The sequence below is a fragment of the Somniosus microcephalus genome, chromosome 33 (genome assembly GCF_052327205.1).
Source record: "Somniosus microcephalus isolate GS21.2 chromosome 33, FLI_Smic_1.0, whole genome shotgun sequence".
Taxonomy (NCBI): Eukaryota; Metazoa; Chordata; class Chondrichthyes; order Squaliformes; family Somniosidae; genus Somniosus; species Somniosus microcephalus.
In genome coordinates this window covers 27987654-28006216 of record NC_141019.1, presented here as the reverse complement: position 1 = coordinate 28006216, position 18563 = coordinate 27987654, and the positions used below count along the sequence as shown (strand labels likewise).

The window sequence follows — 18563 nt, the reverse complement described above, 5'->3', positions numbered from 1 at the left end:
CAGCACCTGGATTGAGCCATACAGATTAGAAGGTCCCAGGTTCATTTTCTGAGTTATCCTGAGTTGGGTGATCTGAACTGGGGCAGCAACTGAAGCATTGCAATTGGATTCAGCATTGCCTGGGTCAGGCAGGGGAAACAAATCGGCCAGGGTTGTCACTCCTGGTTGCTATCTAGTTACCCCTCCTGGAAAGCAACTGATGGCAAGTGAGAAGAGGATCGGTTCCAGCTCTGACGCCCCCCAAGGGAGAATAGCCTGCCAAGAATTCACTGTCTAGGCTCACAGGTGACGTACAGGACAGCTGCTGGCACCCATGCAACCGTACCTTTTAAAAATTTGTTCACAGGATGTGGGTGTCGCTGGCAAGGCCCACATTTATTGCCCATCCCTAATTGCCCTTGAGAAGGTGGTGGTGAGCCGCCTTCTTAGAAACATAGAAAAATAGGAGCAGGATTCGGCCCTTCGAGCCTGCTCCACCATTCAACATGATCATGGCTGATCCTCTATCTCAATACCATATTCCCGCTCTCTCCCCATACCCCTTGATGCCTTTTGTGTCCAGAAATCTATATCTCCTTCTTAAATGTATTCAGTGACTTGGCCTCCGCAGCCTTCTGTGGTAGAGAATTCCACAGGTTCACCACCCTCTGAGTGAAGACATTTCTCCTCATCTCAGTCCTAAATGTCCTACCCCGTATCCTGAGACAGTGACCCCTCATTCTCGACCCCCCAGCCAGGGGAAACATCCTCTCTGCATCCAGTCTGTCTAGCCCTGTCAGAATTTTATACGTTTCCACGAGATTCCCTCTCATTCTTCTAAACTCTAGTGAATACAGGCCTAGTCGACCCAATCTCTCCTCATACGACAGTCCTGCCATCCCAGGAATCAGTCTGGTGAACCTTCGCTGCACTCCCTCTATGGCAAGTACAGTATATCCTTTCTTAGGTAAGGAGACCAAAACTGCACACAGTACTCTAGGTGTGGTCTCACCAAGGCCCTGTATAACTGTAGTAAGACATCCTTGCTCCTGTACTCAAATCCTCTTGCAATGAAGGCCAACATACCATTTGCCTTCCTAACTGCTTGCTGCACCTGCATGTTTGCTTTCAGTGACTGGTGTACAAGGACACCCAGGTCCCTTTGTACATTCTTGAACCGCTGCAGTCTGTGTGGTGATACTTCTTTGTAGCGGTTTGGTACAACTGGCTATTTCAGAGGGCAGTTAAGAGTCAACATATAGGCCAGACCGGGTAAGGACGGTAGATTTCCTCGGGCATTAGTGAACCAGCTGGGTTTTACAACAATCCAGTAGTTACATGGTACGGATACGAGCTTTTTATTCCAGATTTATTTAATTAACTGAATTTAAATTCCCCAGCTGCCTGGTGGGATTTGAATTCATGTCTCCAGATCATTAGCCTGTGGATTACTAGTCCAGTGACATAACCACTATGCTACCGTTCCCAATAACTACGGTAACAGCCAGCGAGAGGGGTGGGGGAAGAAAATTGGCCAAAATCAAGCTCGATGCGCAATGGAGGACGGAGGGTTCAAGATACCTTGGAGTTTTGCTTGATTTACCTTTGGATGGGACAGGAAGAAGTTTTGCAGAACCCCTCGTCAGGAGAGTACATTGGTTGGGCAGACTCCATCATTGAGTGGGTTGCATACGATTTGAGGAAGAAATGAGGCTGATGACCTTTCCTCCTCCCGATGGCCATTTCATGAGGTGATAAAACAGCAGTTCATTAGAAGTTTTAAGAAGGCTCGAGACACACCGTCACTTTGCCACTTTGAGCCGTTATCTGCACTGGTGCTTTCTTTAAGTGAAAAACCATTGGACTGCTTCCGCGTGAGCAGCCACCATTTTTCCCAGGTTGTCAGAAGCTTTGCTCCCTGGAACAAACTCCCACTGTTTGATTAAGAGAGCAATCGGATGGCTTTTTCATCAGGAAGCACAAGGACTTTGGGAAAGCAACAAATGGCCCAGCAGCATACAATCCTCCTACGTGCTAATCGAGTCACAGGTTACATTCCTGGTGACGGTCCATTGCTGCAGCTTGTTTGGCAACATTCACATACTGGTCAGTTAAATGAGCAAAGATTCCCACAAGTGGGAGGAGAGGGGGAGTCTGTTTAAACACTCTTTGGCTCTAGAATCAAACACTCCAAAGCAAAAATGCCTTCCCAGATCATAAATCACTCCAAGGCAGCCAAATATTTCAGGTGGTGCTAAGTCAAAGGAACATCCCCTAATATAATAATGCAGCATGAAACTGTTAGAAGCCTAGGCCCTGTGACAGAGTTATAGATAAGAGCTTAATACATAGGATTACATCGGATATACGGCACAGAAACAGGCCATTCAGCCCAACCAGTCCATGCTGGTGTTTATGCTCCACTCGAGCCTCCTCCCGTCTTTCCTCATCTAACTATCAGCATAACCCTCTATTCCCTTCTCCCTCATATGCTTGTCCAGCCTCCCCTTAAATGCATCGATACTATTCGCTTCAACCACTCCCTGTGGTAGCGAGTTCCACATTCTCACCACTCTCTGGGTAAAGAAGTTTCTTCTGAATTCCCTATTGGATTTCTTGGTGACTATCTTATATTGATGGCCTCTAGTTTTGCTCTTCCCCACAAGTGGAAACACTCTCTCTCTATCCACTCTATCAAAACCTTTCATAATTTTAAAGACCTCTATTAGGTCACCCCTCAGCCTTCTTTCAAGAGAAAAGAGACCCAGCCTGTTCATCCTTTCCTGATATGTATATCCTCACATTTCTGGTATCATCCTCGTAAATCTTCTCTGCACCCTCTCCAGTGCCTCTATATCCTATTTCATAATAATATGGCAACCAGAACTGTACGCAGTACTCCAAGTGTGGTCTAACCAAGGTTCGATATAGGTTTAGCATAACTTCCCTACTTTTTAATTCTATCCCTCTAGAAATAAACCCTAGTGCTTGGTTTGCTTTTTTAATGGCCTTGCTAACCTGTGTCGCAACTTTTAGTGATTTGTGTATTTGTACTCCGAGATCCCTTTGTTCCTCTACCCCACCTAGACTCGCACCCTCCAAGTAATAAGTGACCTCCCTATTCTTCCTACCAAAATGTAATACAGGAAACTCGTTTAAACGGCACCTAAATATCCAGGATTCTCTAATAACCGGCAAAATTCTCACTCCGAAAACAACAACTCAATAATGGGAAATGTTGCAGAGTCCGAGTCAGAGTCTCCCGCAGTGGCCGAGTTAGTCAGTGGGGGTAGTTCTCCAAACTGCCACTACTCGGCTTCTTGGCGCTGTCGGAAGTCTCTTCCGATCCGAACACCTCAATAACCGGAAATGTTGCCAAGTCCAAGTCCATTTAACACAACATTCTGTAGGTGAGTCCCCAATTATACTGCACATTTCTTGATTTTTTTATTTTTGTTTGTTAAAAATAGCCTCGGTAGATATACCTCTTCGTTATCCGGAATTTTTAATCAACCGGCACCATCCCGGTCCCATCGGTGCCGGATACGAAAGAGTTTCCTGTACCTCACATTTATCTGTGTTGAACTTCATTTGCCAATTATATGCCCATTCTACCAATATAGCTATTCCATCAGGGAAGCTCAATGAGATGTGACAATCCCCATACACTGGCTATATTTATTCCATGTTGATAATGTCAGTCTCGCATTTAGATCGAATCTAGTCAAGAAACATGAAAACTTGGTGCTTAAGTGAATGCCACTTCGTGATGTCCTGGGATTTGTTCCATAAATGAAGCCATGGTTAATGTTTGTCACAAGAAAAGAATTGGTCCTTAAAACAAGGAAAATGGTCAATGAACTAGTCCACGGTAAACTCAATGGCCCGGAATTTGCGGTCAGCGGCAAAGCGACGGCACTCATTGCTGACCTCGAAAGCTACCCACAAAGATCTAGTGATCTCTGTGGTGTGAATTTCAGCTCTCCTGACCTTAGTTTGAATCTGACGCCAAATCAAGCGAATCGCCAGTGCCCAGCAACAATGATGTCATCAAGCAGGCTAAGCAGCCAATCATATTGAAGAATTCTCACAGACAGCAAACCAGGAAGTAAAATGCACAGATTATAATTTACTTTTTATAAACTTTACAGAGAGAGAAATTAAGATAGGGGCATACACATAGGGTTAAGGTAGAAGCTGAAATATCATCAACAAACTTCAAAAAAAAATTATTATATTAAAAGCCATATACTGTAATTCTTATCATTATAATGGAAAAATTTGACATTCCACAAATATAAAATTAGTTTTTCAGGGCCAGAACGGTTGTTCAGCAGTCACTACGTCGTTTAAAAACCCAGTTACACCTTTTTCAACAAGATTTAACTTTTTCGGGGGGGTTTAGCAGCGATATTCCAGCATAATAGGGGAAATCTTTGTCAGCATGCACTGATTCCAGAGGTTGCCGTCACTTTGGGAGGAGCAATGACGGCGAGCGCTGAAAGTTTCGCTGTCATTACCACTGCAAAATCCCATTATTGCACATCTGGGAAATTGGGCCTTGTTTTGGTCTCTGATGCACAGGGTGTGAACTAGGTTTAACCTAAGGCAAGAACTAGCGAAGGCTAAGGGACTTCTTCACACGTGTGGAGAGAATTAAAGGGAGGGTCGCACGTGGACAACCTCCTGGAAGCTAGTCTAGCGCAACATCAGCAGGTACAGGGAGCATGTTAACATCTTCTCGGTTATAATCGGTACATTGGCCAGGGAGGAAATGAAGTGGTTTCGTACCCTAAACATGGAGCGAGAAGCCAAGCACGCTGTTGTTTTGCAAAAACCTCCTTTCCACCCGCCCCAAAGGGGGTATTTTGTAGCTTATGACCTCCGGGTTTGCTTGAGGTGTTCAGTCATGTCTTTCATAGTTGCCATTCCAGGTGTGTTGTAGACTAAGCATGCCTGGACAATGCACCACCATAAACACAGTGACTCAGTCATCAGCTGAGAACTTCCAAACGGTGCTCTGTGTCTGTGTACTGAGCCAGAGTTCAGCACTAGGAGTCCGTCCAGTTTGGGTGCTGTTCATTGAGGTTATCGTTTACCCGCTTTAGTTTCCTTTCTGTGGCTCAGACTAGAGGAGATGCACACGTTTCGCCCCCTCCTGCATACTTGCTGGATTTGAAAGGATTGATAGACAATATTCCACATATTTTGGCGCTCCCAACTACATTCTTCTTTCCCGAGTTCAAAGCAAGACAAGCGGGTTCATAGTATCAGTGTTACCTTATAATGACTGTATCATTTCCTAGTCAGCATTTTTTTTTAAATTGAGAATCCCTGTGAAAGGCTAAGGTCCCATACTGCAGGACACCACAAGGTTAAAGAGAATAGGAGAGACAACAAAGTAAATCATGTACTGTAGGTTTCAGAAGGAAGGAAAGACTGAGGGAGGTGAGGAATTCCATGGTTTTGAGTTCCCGGGAAAGATTGGGACTAGCGTGAGAGACTGTGTGATGAGTCTTGATTTTAAGACAGTATTACAAAGTACTTACAACACAGAAACAGGCCATTCGGCCCAACAGGTCTATGCTGGTGTTTCTGCTCCACACGAGCCTCCTCCCACTCCTCTATCTCACCCCATCAACATATCCTTCTATTCCTTTCTCCCTCACATGCTTATCTAGCTTCCCTTTAAATGCATCTGTGCTAGTCGCCTCAACCACTCCCTGTGGTAGCGAGTTCCACATTCTCACCATTCTCTGGGTAAAGAAGTTTCAGTGAGGGTGCACGAAGGAAGAAGAATGTTTGGAGGAATGAGAAGAATATTTGGAGAGGCAACGGCCATGTAGTATCAATTAAATAGAGAGACGAGAAAACTTGCGATGGAGAAAAAGGGTTGGATGCTACAGGTGAGAGAAGGCATTGAAAGCTAGAGGTGTGGTCCTTCAGATGACGAGGAACTTTTAATTATCGCTCGATAAATGACGCTCCTCCAATTCTGGCCTCTTGCGCATCCCTGATTTTAATCGCTCCACCATTGGTGGCCGTGCCTTCTGTTGTCTAGGCCCTAAGCTCTGGAATTCCCTCCCTAAACCTCTCGGCCTCTCTACCTCTCTTTGCTCCTTTAAGACGCTCCTTAAAACCTACCTCTTTGAACAAACTTTTGGTCACCTGTCCTAATATCTCCTTATGTGGCTCAGTGTCAAATTTTGTTTTATAATACTCCTGTGAAGCGCCGTGGGACGTTTTACTACGTTAAAGGTGCTTTGGAATTACAAGTTGTCGTAGAAAGGACTGGAGCTCATTTCTCTGAATGACATTATTCAGTAAGTGAATACATTACATTCATTAACCCTGCAGAGTGGATGGTAGTGCATTGCATGTCAATGCCATGGAGGTCCATCTATTGGCCTCCACCATAACTGCTACTGGTCTCACGGTTTACAATGTGTGAACTGCCCCAGGACGAGATAACTGTCTTGCAATCACTCCTTATTCTCGAAGTAATACGCAGTGGCGATGGGTATTTGCAGTTGATGACTGCACAGTAATTGGTCAATAAACTTCAAGTTGCCCTGTGTTGTGAATGTCACCAGCATGAGTGACAGTTGGGATTGGTACCGGCAGCACAAAAACAAACCCAAAATGGAACAAAAAACATCCTTTAAAATAAACTTTTCTGCCGCTACATCTGTTGGACCGCTGTCTTTATGACCCACAGTGTCAGCTGTGGCTCAGTGGGCAGCACTCTCGCCTCGGAGTCAGAAGGCTGTGGGTTCAAGTCCCACTCCAGAGACTTGAGCACAGAAATCTAGGCTGACACTCCAGTGCGGTGCTGAGGGAGAGCTGCCCTGTCAGAGATGCCGTCTTTCTGATGCGACATTAAACCGAGGCCCCGTCTGCTGTCTCGGGTGGATGCAAGAGATCCCACTGCACTATTTCGAAGAAGAGCAGGGGAGTTCTCCCCGGTGTCCTGGACAATATTTATCCCTCAATCAACATCACTAAAAAACAGATGATCTGGTCATTATCACATTGCTGTTTGTGGGAGCTTGCTGTGCGCAAATTGGCTGCCGCGTTTCCCACATTACAACAGTGACGATACTCCAAAATTACTTCATTGGCTATACAGCGCCTTTAACGTAATAAAACGTCCCAAGGCGCTTCACAGGAGCATTGTGGTCGTGAAAAGCGCTATAGAAATGCAAATCTTTCTTTCTCTCACCAATCCGCCCTGCTGGTTAAAAAAGTTAATGGGATCTTTGCCTGGAAGGAAAGAAACCATTTAATTTATACATCATAAAGAATTCGAAGTAGCTGGGGCGAGTTTAAGGCGCTGATTAATCTCCGGTTTCTGCTGAGTTTTGCTGTCGCCAGTTAGGACATTGCTTGATTGCTACTTTGTAACTTGCGGGCACCCATCTCTGTGTCTCTATATACTTTGAACGTTCAGTTGATGGTTCAGATCTCAAATATTGCTTTTGATTCTTAACATACTAACTCCATCCCAAGGGTAGGCTCTTATTTTATGAAGGAAATAAAGTTCAAGGCTTGGCAGGAGGATCCCTTTAATTTAAAAATGTTATGGAATTGGGCAGAAACATGGCAGATGCACTATAATGTGGACAAATGCGAGGTTATCCACTTTGGTGGCAAAAACAGGAAGGCAGATTATTATCTGTGGCAATAGATTGGGAGAAGGGGAAGTGCAACGAGACCTGGGTGTCCTTCTGCACCAGTCGCTGAAGGTAAGCATGCAGGTGCATCAGGCGGTTAAGAAGGCAAATGGTATGTTGGCCTTCGTAGTGTGAGGGTTTGAGTACAGGAACAAGGATGTCTTGCTGCAGTTGTACAGGGCCTTGGTGAGACCACATCTTGAGTATTGTGTGCAGTTTTGGTCGCCTTATCTGAGGAAGGATGTTCTTGCCATGGAGGGAGTGCAGCGAAGATTCACCAGGCTGATACCTGGGATGGCAGGAATGACGTATGAGGAGAGATTGGGTCGATTGGGCTTATACTCGCTGGAGTTTAGAAGAATGAGAGGGGATCTCATTGAAACTTATAAAATTCTGACAGGACTGGACAGAGTAGATGCAGGAAGGATGTTCCCGATGGCGGGGGAGTCCAGAACCAGGGTTCACAGTCTAAGGATAAGGGGTAAGCCATTTAGGACAGAAATGAGGAGGAATTTCTACACCCAGAAAGTGGTGAACCTGTGGAATTCTCTACCACAGAAGGCAGTAGAGGCCAATACATTAAATATATTCAAGAAGGAGTTGGATATATTTCTTAAGGCTAAAGGGATCAAGGGATATGGGGAGAAAGCAGGGACAGGGTACTGAATTTGGAGGATCAGCCATGATCGCATTGAATGGCGGAGCAGGCTCGAGGGGCCGAATGGCCTACTCCTGCTCCTATCTTCTATGTTTCTATGAATTCATTTTAATAATTTTTGGAGGGGCTTAAGTTTCGGGGATGTATGTGCAGAGCAGCAAAAAGGACAGAATTAAACAGGGAGATATGTGGGGTACAAAAGGGAGTGGTAATCGAAATAAAGAACTTCAGTTTAGTCCCAATTATTACTAAATTGTGGCCCATTTTGTGCTGTGGACCTGAAGCTACTGGGAACTGGATTGAGACAACCCAAACTCAGATCACATAGCATTCTTGAAGCCATTAGAGAAAGGTCCATCAGTTTGGGGTGGATTTCAACCCAGGTTCCATTGTCACCCCCATCTCCTGTGGGCAGCGGTTCCCTTCTTGTTATCTAACTACATAACCCACTCTCGTGATTGGTCCAGCTACGATACTACTCCATTATAATACAATGCCAAAGGGGATGTACTTCAGAGAAATGAGCTTCAGTCCTTTCAACGACAACAGCAACTTGCATTTATATAGCGCCTTTAACGTAATAAAACGTCCCAAGGCGCTTCACAGGGGCGACTGTCAAACAAAATTTGACACTGAGCCACATAAGGAGAAATTAGGGCAGGTGACCAAAAGCTTGGTTAAAGAGGTAGGTTTTTAGAGCGTCTTAAAGGAGGAAAGAGAGGTAGCGAGGCGGACAGGTTTAGGCAGGGAATTCCAGAGCTCAGGGCCTAGGCAACAGAAGGTACGGCCACCAAAGGTTGAGCGATTATAATCAGGGATGCTCAAGAGGGCAGAATTAGAGGAGCGCAGATATCTCGGGGGGGGGGGGTTGTGGGGCTGGAGGAGATTATAGAGATAGTGAGGGGCGAGGCCATGGAGGGATTTGTAAACAAGGATGAGAATTTTGAAATCAAGGCGCTGCTTAACCGGGAGCCAATGTAGGTCAGCGAGCACAGGGGTGATGGGTGAACGGGACTTGGTGCGAGTTAGGACACGGGCAGCCGAGTTTTGGATGGCCTCAAGTTCACGTAGGGTGGAATGTGGGAGGCCAGCCAGGAGTGCGTTGGAATAGTCAAGTCCAGAGGTAACAAAGCCTACCTGGAGAACACCCAGAGAGGAGTTTTTAAGGGGCTTCTTTCAATGAGGTATGACGGAAAGCCAAGTCAGGTGGAGAGAGTCAGACATAACACACTAACTGAAAGAGCTCTCTGTCTGGATTTGATTTCCGTTTTATTAATGCCCTGTAGATGGATGTGCGTGGTTCTATAAACAGAACACAGAATTTATTCTGTCAAACATCTCAACAACTATTGAATTAAATCAAAGTGCAAACAGCCAAATACAAGAAAAATATTAGAGGTACATCATGCCTGGGTCATTGGTTTTGGAGTGAACTCGCTGAATATTGGCCCACTCAATGCTGCTCTTAATGGAAATGAATTGTTTTTACTCTTTCTCGAGCCAAAGAAAAACTATTGCGTGGGTGGCACAGTGGGCTCGTACGTCATCTTTTCACCTCTTAATCTTGAGTTCAAATTGAATTTAACCTGATGGGATGAAAATCTCCTCCTTCTACTGACTGGAAGAGACCTAACGGAACGGAATTGGGGCAGTGTGAGTCGCTGCCAATGCACAAAACTGCCCATAATTTAGCATGAGTTGGCTCTAAACTGTTTGTTCCACTCGCAAGAGGCCACAAGGAAATGATGGATGCACTGCTGCTGAGGAAGGCAGTGCCCCTGGGCTGAAGTTCAGGCACATTGATGGGCTAGAGTAGAGGGAGAGTTACTCTGCATCTGGCCCATGCTACAGCAAGCTGCTTGATGAAAACGCTGGATATCAAAAGTATAGACAAGTGTTCTGTTCCCCAGCACTGACGTCCCACACATTGATGAGCACACTTCACCGAAACCAGAATAGCCCTGGTTCAGAAGTGATGCTTAATTCTGCATGTCAACATCTGCATACGGGGCAGAGGTCCAAGCAAGCCTCCAGATACACCATCCTACACCTCTTTGTCCTCCCTGCTTTCCTCACTGTGTTGTCTCCTACTCATTCCCAGAACCTCAAAGGTGTGGAAGCTCATTACCAGGGGAGTTATCCCCGGTGTCCTGACCAATATTTATCCCTCAATCAACATCACTAAAGCAGATTATCTGGTCATTATCACATTGCTGTTTGTGGGAGCTTGCTGTGCGCAAATTGGCTGCCGCATTTCCTACACTCCAAAAGTACTTCATTGGCTGTAAAGCACTTTGGAATGTCTGGTGGTCGTGAAAGGCGCTATAGAAATGCAAGTCTTTTTCTTTTTTCTCCCTCAATCTTCCTTTCCTGCTCCCATCTATAGGGATCAAACCCCAAGTTTGGTGTCACCGAACCACTACCATTTGATTGACCTTGTCTTGATTTTTCTCAACCTTGGTGGTGGCCTGCACTGTGGGCCTTGACCTTTCACCTAGGCTTCTCAATTTGTACAAAAGTGCGCGAAGGCCTGCCTTCAAAAACTGCCTAAAGTACAGCTGGTTAATGGGGCAAGTTGCCACAGATGGTGTGAGAGCCCCTGTGTCCCCTGATGTGGTGATGTGGGAGGCTGTGGAGTGATGGCGGTTTGTGTTATTTAAGTTAGCTTCGACGAGAGGTGATTGTGTAACTCAGAACTGACAAAGAGGGAGTGCAACGAAGGTTCACCAGACTGGTTCCTGGGATGGGGGGATTGTCCTATGAGGAGAGATTGAGTAGACTAGGACAGCCTAGAGTTTAGAAGAATGAGAGGTGATCTCATTGAAACATACAAAATCCTTACAGGGCTCGACAAGGTAGATGCAGGGAGGATGTTTCCCCTGGCTGGGGAGTCTAGAACCAGGGGTCACAGTCTCAGAATAAGGGGTTGGCCATTTAGGACTGAGATGAGGAGAAATTTCTTCACTCAGAGGGTGGTGAATCTTTGGAATTCTCTACCCCAGAGGGCTGTGGAGGCTCAGTCGTTGAGTATATTCAAGACAGAGAGCGATAGATTTTTGAATATTAAGGGAATCAAGGGATATGGGGATAGTGCAGGAAAGTGGAGATGAGGTAGAAGATCAGCCATGATCTTATTGAATGGCGGAGCAGGCTCGAGGGGCCAAATGGCCGACTCCTGCTCCTAATTCTTATGTTCTTATGTTAAAGTACTGACCGAGTTACTCTAAGCGTTATGAAAAGAAATAAATGCATCGTACAAGATTCCATGAAGTATTTTGGTTATGGTGCTTGTGATATGCGAGTCACTGAGGAAAATTAGATGTAAAATTATTCTGCGATCTTGGATGATGCTGTGCGAGTCCGCTAATTGTAGCATATGAGCTGCCCAGCCACCCATGACCCGATCGCTCAAACAGAATGCTCTGCTGTTTAAAAACAGGCATCTGGCTGTACAGAAAATGCCAGACAATTGCCCTCAGTCAGTTGTGCAATGCTACGACATACAAGGTGGACATTCCACCAGCTACAATGCGAATTGAGTTGCTGTGGATTAAATTGACCATGTTGATCAAAGACCTGCTATGAAATCCGGAGGATGTATCTGTACGTGCCACAAGTAGAATATAGAATGGTACCAGAGATGAGGGACTTCAGTTATGTGGAGAGACTGGAGAAGCTGGGGTTGTTCTCCTTAGAGCAGAGAAGGTTAAGGGAAGATTGACCAGAATGGTACCGGGGGATGAGGGACTTCAGTGATGTGGAGAGACTGGAGAAACTGGGGTTGTCCTCCTTGGAGCAGAGAAGGTTAAGGGGAGATTGACCAGAATGGTACCAGGGATGAGGGACTTCAGTGACGTGGAGAGACTGGAGAAGCTGGGGTTGTTCTCCTTAGAGCAGAGAAGGTTAAGGGAAGATTGACCAGAATGGTATCAGAATGGTTGAGGAACTTCAGTTTTCTGGAGAGACTAGAGAAGCTGAAATTGTTCTCCTTAAAGCAGAGAAGGTTAAGAGGACATTGACTAGAATGGTACTAGGGATGAGGAACTTTAGTTATGTGGGGACACTGGAGAAGCTGGGCTTGTTCTCCTCAGAACAGTGACGGTTAAGGGGAGATTTAATTGAGGTGTTCAAAATTATATGGGGTTTTGATAGAGTAAATAAGGAGAAAGTGTTTGCACTGGCAGGATGGTTGGTAACCAGAGGACACAGATTTAAGGTAATTGGCAAAAGAACAAGAGGCGAGATGAGGAGAATTTTTTTTACGCTGCGAGTTGTTATGATCTGGAATGCGCTGCCTGAAAGGGCGGTGGAACCAGATTCAATAGTAACTTTCAAAAGGGAATTGGATAAATACTTGAAAAGGAACAATGTGCAGGGCTATGGGGAAAGAGCCGGGGAGTGGGACTAATTGGAGAGCTCTTTCAAAGAGCCGGCACAGGCACGATGGGTCGAATGGCCTCCTTCTGTGCTGTGTGATTCTATGTTTCAAAACCCTCTAAGTATAAGAAAGCAACTTACACACCAAAGCAATTGAACACCAACATACTTAAGAAGGGATGTGACCTACACTCTGGTGTGAGTTCTACACTGGATTTTACAGCAGTTGAAACATTATGTGGAATCCACCTCCGTGTTGATGCATTGCAAAGATCTCAAGTCTCGTCAATAAGTCATGGTGTGTTGAAGTGTGACAGGATATTTTTGTTTTTACAAATATGCAGCGTAGCAGACAGCACGCAACATCTGCTCTGTGTGGTAAACATTTACCCAAACCTCTCATAGACAGAACAAACCTGGAAGCAGCGTTCGAGAAAGCGAAGTGGTAAAACCTCAAGGTGTTGCTTTCACGCCTGTTGGAGATCATGAAGACCTATATACGAAAACAAAAAATGGTGAGGGGGGCTGAGCAGTGGCGTGAGTTAAGACAGTGTCCTTTCGATTTGGCCTCCTGGGTTTGACTTCAGCCCAGACTGTTGGGCTGTGAGATCCGTGACTGAAAGGGCGCCAGGCAATTCTCAACCCTGTTCCTCGCGGGTGCGGGACCACAGCACCGAGCTGTCCACGAGTTGCAAGAAAATTGGCAACAACCAAATGATGCCTGCAGTCAAGGCCGGCCTTGGGGAAAATGGCGCCCTGGGCGAACTTGTAATTTGGCGCCCTTTCTTTGAGTTTAAGCCACCTCTCCTAAACGGAGCGTTTCCGCTTCAGAATTGTTTCATATTTGCACTCCTCTTAACCAGCCCTTTCATTTGATTTATATAAAACCACGTTATCCGAGGTGAACATGTATTCTTAACCTTTACCCCCCAAATTTTCTAGCTTGCAGGTACATTCGCGCTTGAATGCTTTTCATCAAAATTGTTATTTTTTATTGTGAATTTTTTCATTTAACACTCTCTTGACCACGGCGCTCCCCTGACCACGGCGCCCTGTACGGTCCCGGCTGCAGGAAGCGAGGCTTCATGAAGGCCAGGCTTGAGGTTGGAGAGTAGATGAGCATTTGTCCTGGGGGGGGAAAAAGGGCATTCTGTAAGGAATTATGGGAAAATTGCGTGGCCTGTGAGGGCCAATTTTTCGACAGTTTGTGCTTTATTGGCAAAAAAGCCAAAAGACCACATGACACACTTGAAAACCAGCCTTTTATTCACACATTGAACATTTCTAATGCAAATCTACGACATTTTCACTGGTTTAGATTCACTTGTCCGTCGTTTTGTGAAATACAATGAGCGTTTCGCACCGTGCTCTGGTACAAGTAGCACACACCGATCAAAGCACGTTTTCATTATCTAGCGATTATTCAACCGAAAAGCTCCCAAATAATATCAGCCCAAAGACTCCTCAGTGACTCTCAGTGCTACCCCCAGTGACACTCAGTGCCACCCACAGCCACTCCCAGTGACACTCAGTGCCACCCCCAGTGACACTCCGTGCCACCCACAGCCACTCCCAGTGACTCTCAGTGCCGCCCACAGCCACTCCCAGTGACACTCAGTGCCACCCCCAGTGACACTCCGTGCCACCCACAGCCACTCCCAGCGACACTCAGTGCCGCCCCAACGACACTCAGTGCCACCCACAGCCACTCCCAGTGACTCTCAGTGCCGCCCACAGCCACTCCCAGTGACTCTCAGTGCCACCCACAGCCACTCCCAGCGACACTCAGTGCCACCCCCAGTGACACTCAGTGCCACCCACAGCCACTCCCAGCGACACTCAGTGCCGCCCACAGCCACTCCCAATGACACTCAGTGACGCCCACAGCCACTCCCAGTGACACTCAGTGCCACCCACAGCCACTCCCAGCGACACTCAGTGCCACCCACAGCCACTCCCAGTGACACTCAGTGTCGCCCACAGCCACTCCCAGCGACACTCAGTGCCGCCCACAGTGACACTCAGTGCCACCCACAGCCACTCCCAGCGACACTCAGTGCCGCCCACAGTGACACTCAGTGCCACCCACAGCCACTCCCAGCGACACTCAGTGCCGCCCACAGCCACTCCCAGCGACACTCAGTGCCGCCCACAGCCACTCCCAGTGACACTCAGTGCCACTCCCAGCGACACTCAGTGCCGCCCACAGCCACTCCCAGCGACACTCAGTGCCACCCACAGCCACTCCCAGCGACACTCAGTGCCACCCACAGCCACTCCCAGCGACACTCAGTGCCGCCCACAGCCACTCCCAGCGACACTCAGTGCCGCCCACAGCCACTCCCAGTGACACTCAGTGCCACCAACAGCCACTCCCAGCGACACTCAGTGCCGCCCACAGCCACTCCCAGCGACACTCAGTGCCGCCCACAGCCACTCCCAGCGACACTCAGTGCCGCCCACAGCCACTCCCAGCGACACTCAGTGCCGCCCACAGCCACTCCCAGCGACACTCAGTGCCGCCCACAGCCACTCCCAGCGACACTCAGTGCCGCCCACAGCCACTCCCAGCGACACTCAGTGCCGCCCACCGCCACTCCCAGCGACACTCAGTGCCGCCCACAGCCACTCCCAGTGACACTCAGTGCCGCCCACAGCCACTCCCAGTGACACTCAGTGCCGCCCACAGCCACTCCCAGTGACACTCAGTGCCGCCCACAGCCACTCCCAGTGACACTCAGTGCCGCCCACAGCCACTCCCAGTGACACTCAGTGCCGCCCACAGCCACTCCCAGCGACACTCGGTGTCGCCCACAGCCACTCCCAGCGACACTCAGTGCCACCCACAGCCACTCCCAGCGACACTCAGTGCCACTCACAGCCACTCCCAGCGACACTCAGTGCCACCCACAGCCACTCCCAGCGACACTCAGTGCCACTCACAGCCACTCCCAGCGACACTCAGTGTCGCCCACAGCCACTCCCAGTGACACTCAGTGTCGCCCACAGCCACTCCCAGCGACACTCAGTGTCGCCCACAGCCACTCCCAGCGACACTCAGTGCCACCCACAGCGACACTCAGTGCCACCCACAGCCACTCCCAGCGACACTCAGTGCCACCCACAGCCACTCCCAGCGACACTCAGTGTCGCCCACAGCCACTCCCAGCGACACTCAGTGCCACTCCCAGCGACACTCAGTGCCACCCCCAGTGACACTCAGTGCCACCCACAGCCACTCCCAGCGACACTCAGTGCCACCCACAGCCACTCCCAGCGACACTCAGTGCCACCCACAGCCACTCCCAGCGACACTCCGTGCCGCCCACAGCGACACTCAGTGCCACCCACAGCCACTCCCAGCGACACTCAGTGCCACCCACAGCCACTCCCAGCGACACTCAGTGTCGCCCACAGCCACTCCCAGCGACACTCAGTGTCGCCCACAGCCACTCCCAGCGACACTCAGTGCCACCCACAGTGACACTCAGTGCCGCCCACAGCCACTCCCAGCGACACTCAGTGCCACCCACAGCCACTCCCAACGACACTCAGTGCCACCCACAGCCACTCCCAACGACACTCAGTGCCGCCCACAGCCACTCCCAGCGACACTCAGTGCCACCCACAGCCACTCCCAGCGACACTCCGTGCCGCCCACAGCCACTCTCAGTGCCACTCTGCTAGTCTGCCCCCTCGGCTGATTACATGTGCTTTTGGGATAGGGACTTTCCAATATTTAATCACAAATATCACGGAAATGATGACCTTTGTTTGTTTCACTGGCTTAGCTGAACTCATTGCTGTGATTAGCTGGATAAGCACGCGAGGGAGAGAGGAATAGAAGGATATGGTGATAGTGAGAGGAAGAGGGGTGGGAGGAGGCTCGTGTGGAGCATAAACACCGACATAGACCAGTTGGGCCTATTGGCCTGCTTCTGTGCTCTAAATACTATGTAATGCAATATGTAACTTTCTTAACTAAAGCAATGATTAACCAGCACCGCTGTTAATACTTCACGATTGCAGTGAAAAGCAATGTTCAGATCGAATCCTCCCTCTGCTATACTAGCAGAGGCATTAACCCATTCTAAATAAAGAGGTTGACACCTTCTTTAAAGCAGAAAGAGGTATTTGATCCGAGTACATTAAACCATCCCCAGTCTGTGCCGAAGCAGCTGGTGGCAGGAATGGTGCAACGTTTGGCCTCAGCTCCCATGGATTAGAGAGGGACAATCAGCCAGGAGCCATTGGGTAAGGACAGGACGGAGCTCGGCTGTGATGCCCTCTACAGCGTGGTCTGCCAACGCGTACTGCCCAGGCTCACTCCGAGCCACTTGGGTGAGATACCGGAGGCTGCCCATCACCCGTGGGACTGCACTCCAGCAAGAGTCAGCACCTTTAGGAGAGGAGAGAAGAGAAAGGAAATGTGCGATGATCAAGGCTGCAGGGACAGAGTTAATGATACAAGTGCTCAAGACTCTCCATGATGTGCCAGGTGGAGCGAAAACATTTTCTCTGGCACTTTCAATGCTCGGCTTGAATTCCAGGATCTGGAAAAAGGCGGTGATCCTGAATTGCTGGAATAAAATAAGCAGGGCGGACTTGTTGCCCAGCTAGTTTTCATCAGAAATGTATTTGCAAATGATCTCGACCGTTGATCTTTTTTGTGTTTTGCAGGTAATGAGCATCTGTGTGCCTCCAGCCCCACGCAGCCTGGAACTTGTAAGTACCCTGGCAGTCTGTGCCAGCCCGATCGACAGGACTATGACCTATTCACATGAGCAGATGCTTATCCTAGATCTTCGTCTCGCCAATTAATTTCTGTGCTATTGATCCGACTTGCGTCAAACTAGGGCTCAAGTTAGTGCCATTGTTGCGTCAATGGTGACGTTTACCTCCATTAGCCACTATTAGCTTAACGTCCGATATATGATCCTCAAACCTGTCAACATTGGACAAGTGCGGGGTTTGCAGTTGTGAGTCACACGAGGCATTGACTCATGCCAAATCCATAAACACAGTTAAAAGCAACCAGTCACTGTTGTGATGTAGGAAACACTGCAGCCAATTTGCGCACCGCAAGCTCCCACAAACAGCAATGTGATAATGACCAGATAATCTGCTTTAGTGATGTTGATTGAGGGATAAATATTGGCCAGGACACCGGGGAGAACTCACTTGTGCCATGGGATCTTTTACGTCCAACTAAGAAGGCAGATGGGGCCTCGGTTTAACATCTCACCCGAAAGACGGCACCTCCGACAGTGCAGCACTCCCTCAGTACTGCCCCTCCGACAGTGCAGCACTCCCTCAGTACTGCACTGGAGTGTCAGCCGAGATTTTTGTGCTCAAGTCTCCGGAGTGGGATTTGAACCCACAACCTTCTGACTCCGAGGTGAGAGTGCTGCCCACTGAGCCACGGCTGGAACCTATGGAAGTTAAACATGGCGGTGCCCTACACTATTAGCCTTTGCCTCTAACCTAGGTTTCTCAATTTAAAAAAAAAACTTTCCTCAGTGGCCAGCGCAATTTGAATTGAATTTTTATTTCAGAGGAGGCATTTGAGAGCTCTTCCAGAAACCGTTTCTGTCGCAAGGACTCCCTGGTGGAGACGCCAATGTCCCTTTCAATTGGAAACCAGAATCTCCATTCAATATATTAAAGCCAGCCAATACACGGACATTTTACAAAGCTGCTTTGTTTGTCTTAGGAAAATGAAATCATTCTTGGGGCAGAATCCAACCATTGTCACTTCACACTCGTTAAATTTCTAGGCTGCAACTTTTAAGTGCCAGTAACAGGGATCCCATGGGTGGAAAGCAAGAAAGCACAGAAGGAGGCCATTCAGCCCCATCGAGTCTGCGTCGACTCTT

The 18563-nt window shown here is 48.2% G+C and overlaps 1 protein-coding gene across 2 annotated transcripts in view; it reads left to right on the top strand.

Moving 5' to 3' along the window:
* Positions 1-18563, top strand: part of LOC147097048 (tensin-2-like) — a 333523-nt gene that overhangs the window by 209395 nt on the left and 105565 nt on the right. For both annotated transcript variants that reach the window (XM_085972811.1, XM_085972810.1), the window contains exon 4: positions 17368-17412. In XM_085972811.1, the coding sequence (XP_085828937.1) occupies positions 17368-17412 (45 nt within the window). The remainder of the gene's footprint in view (positions 1-17367; positions 17413-18563) is intronic.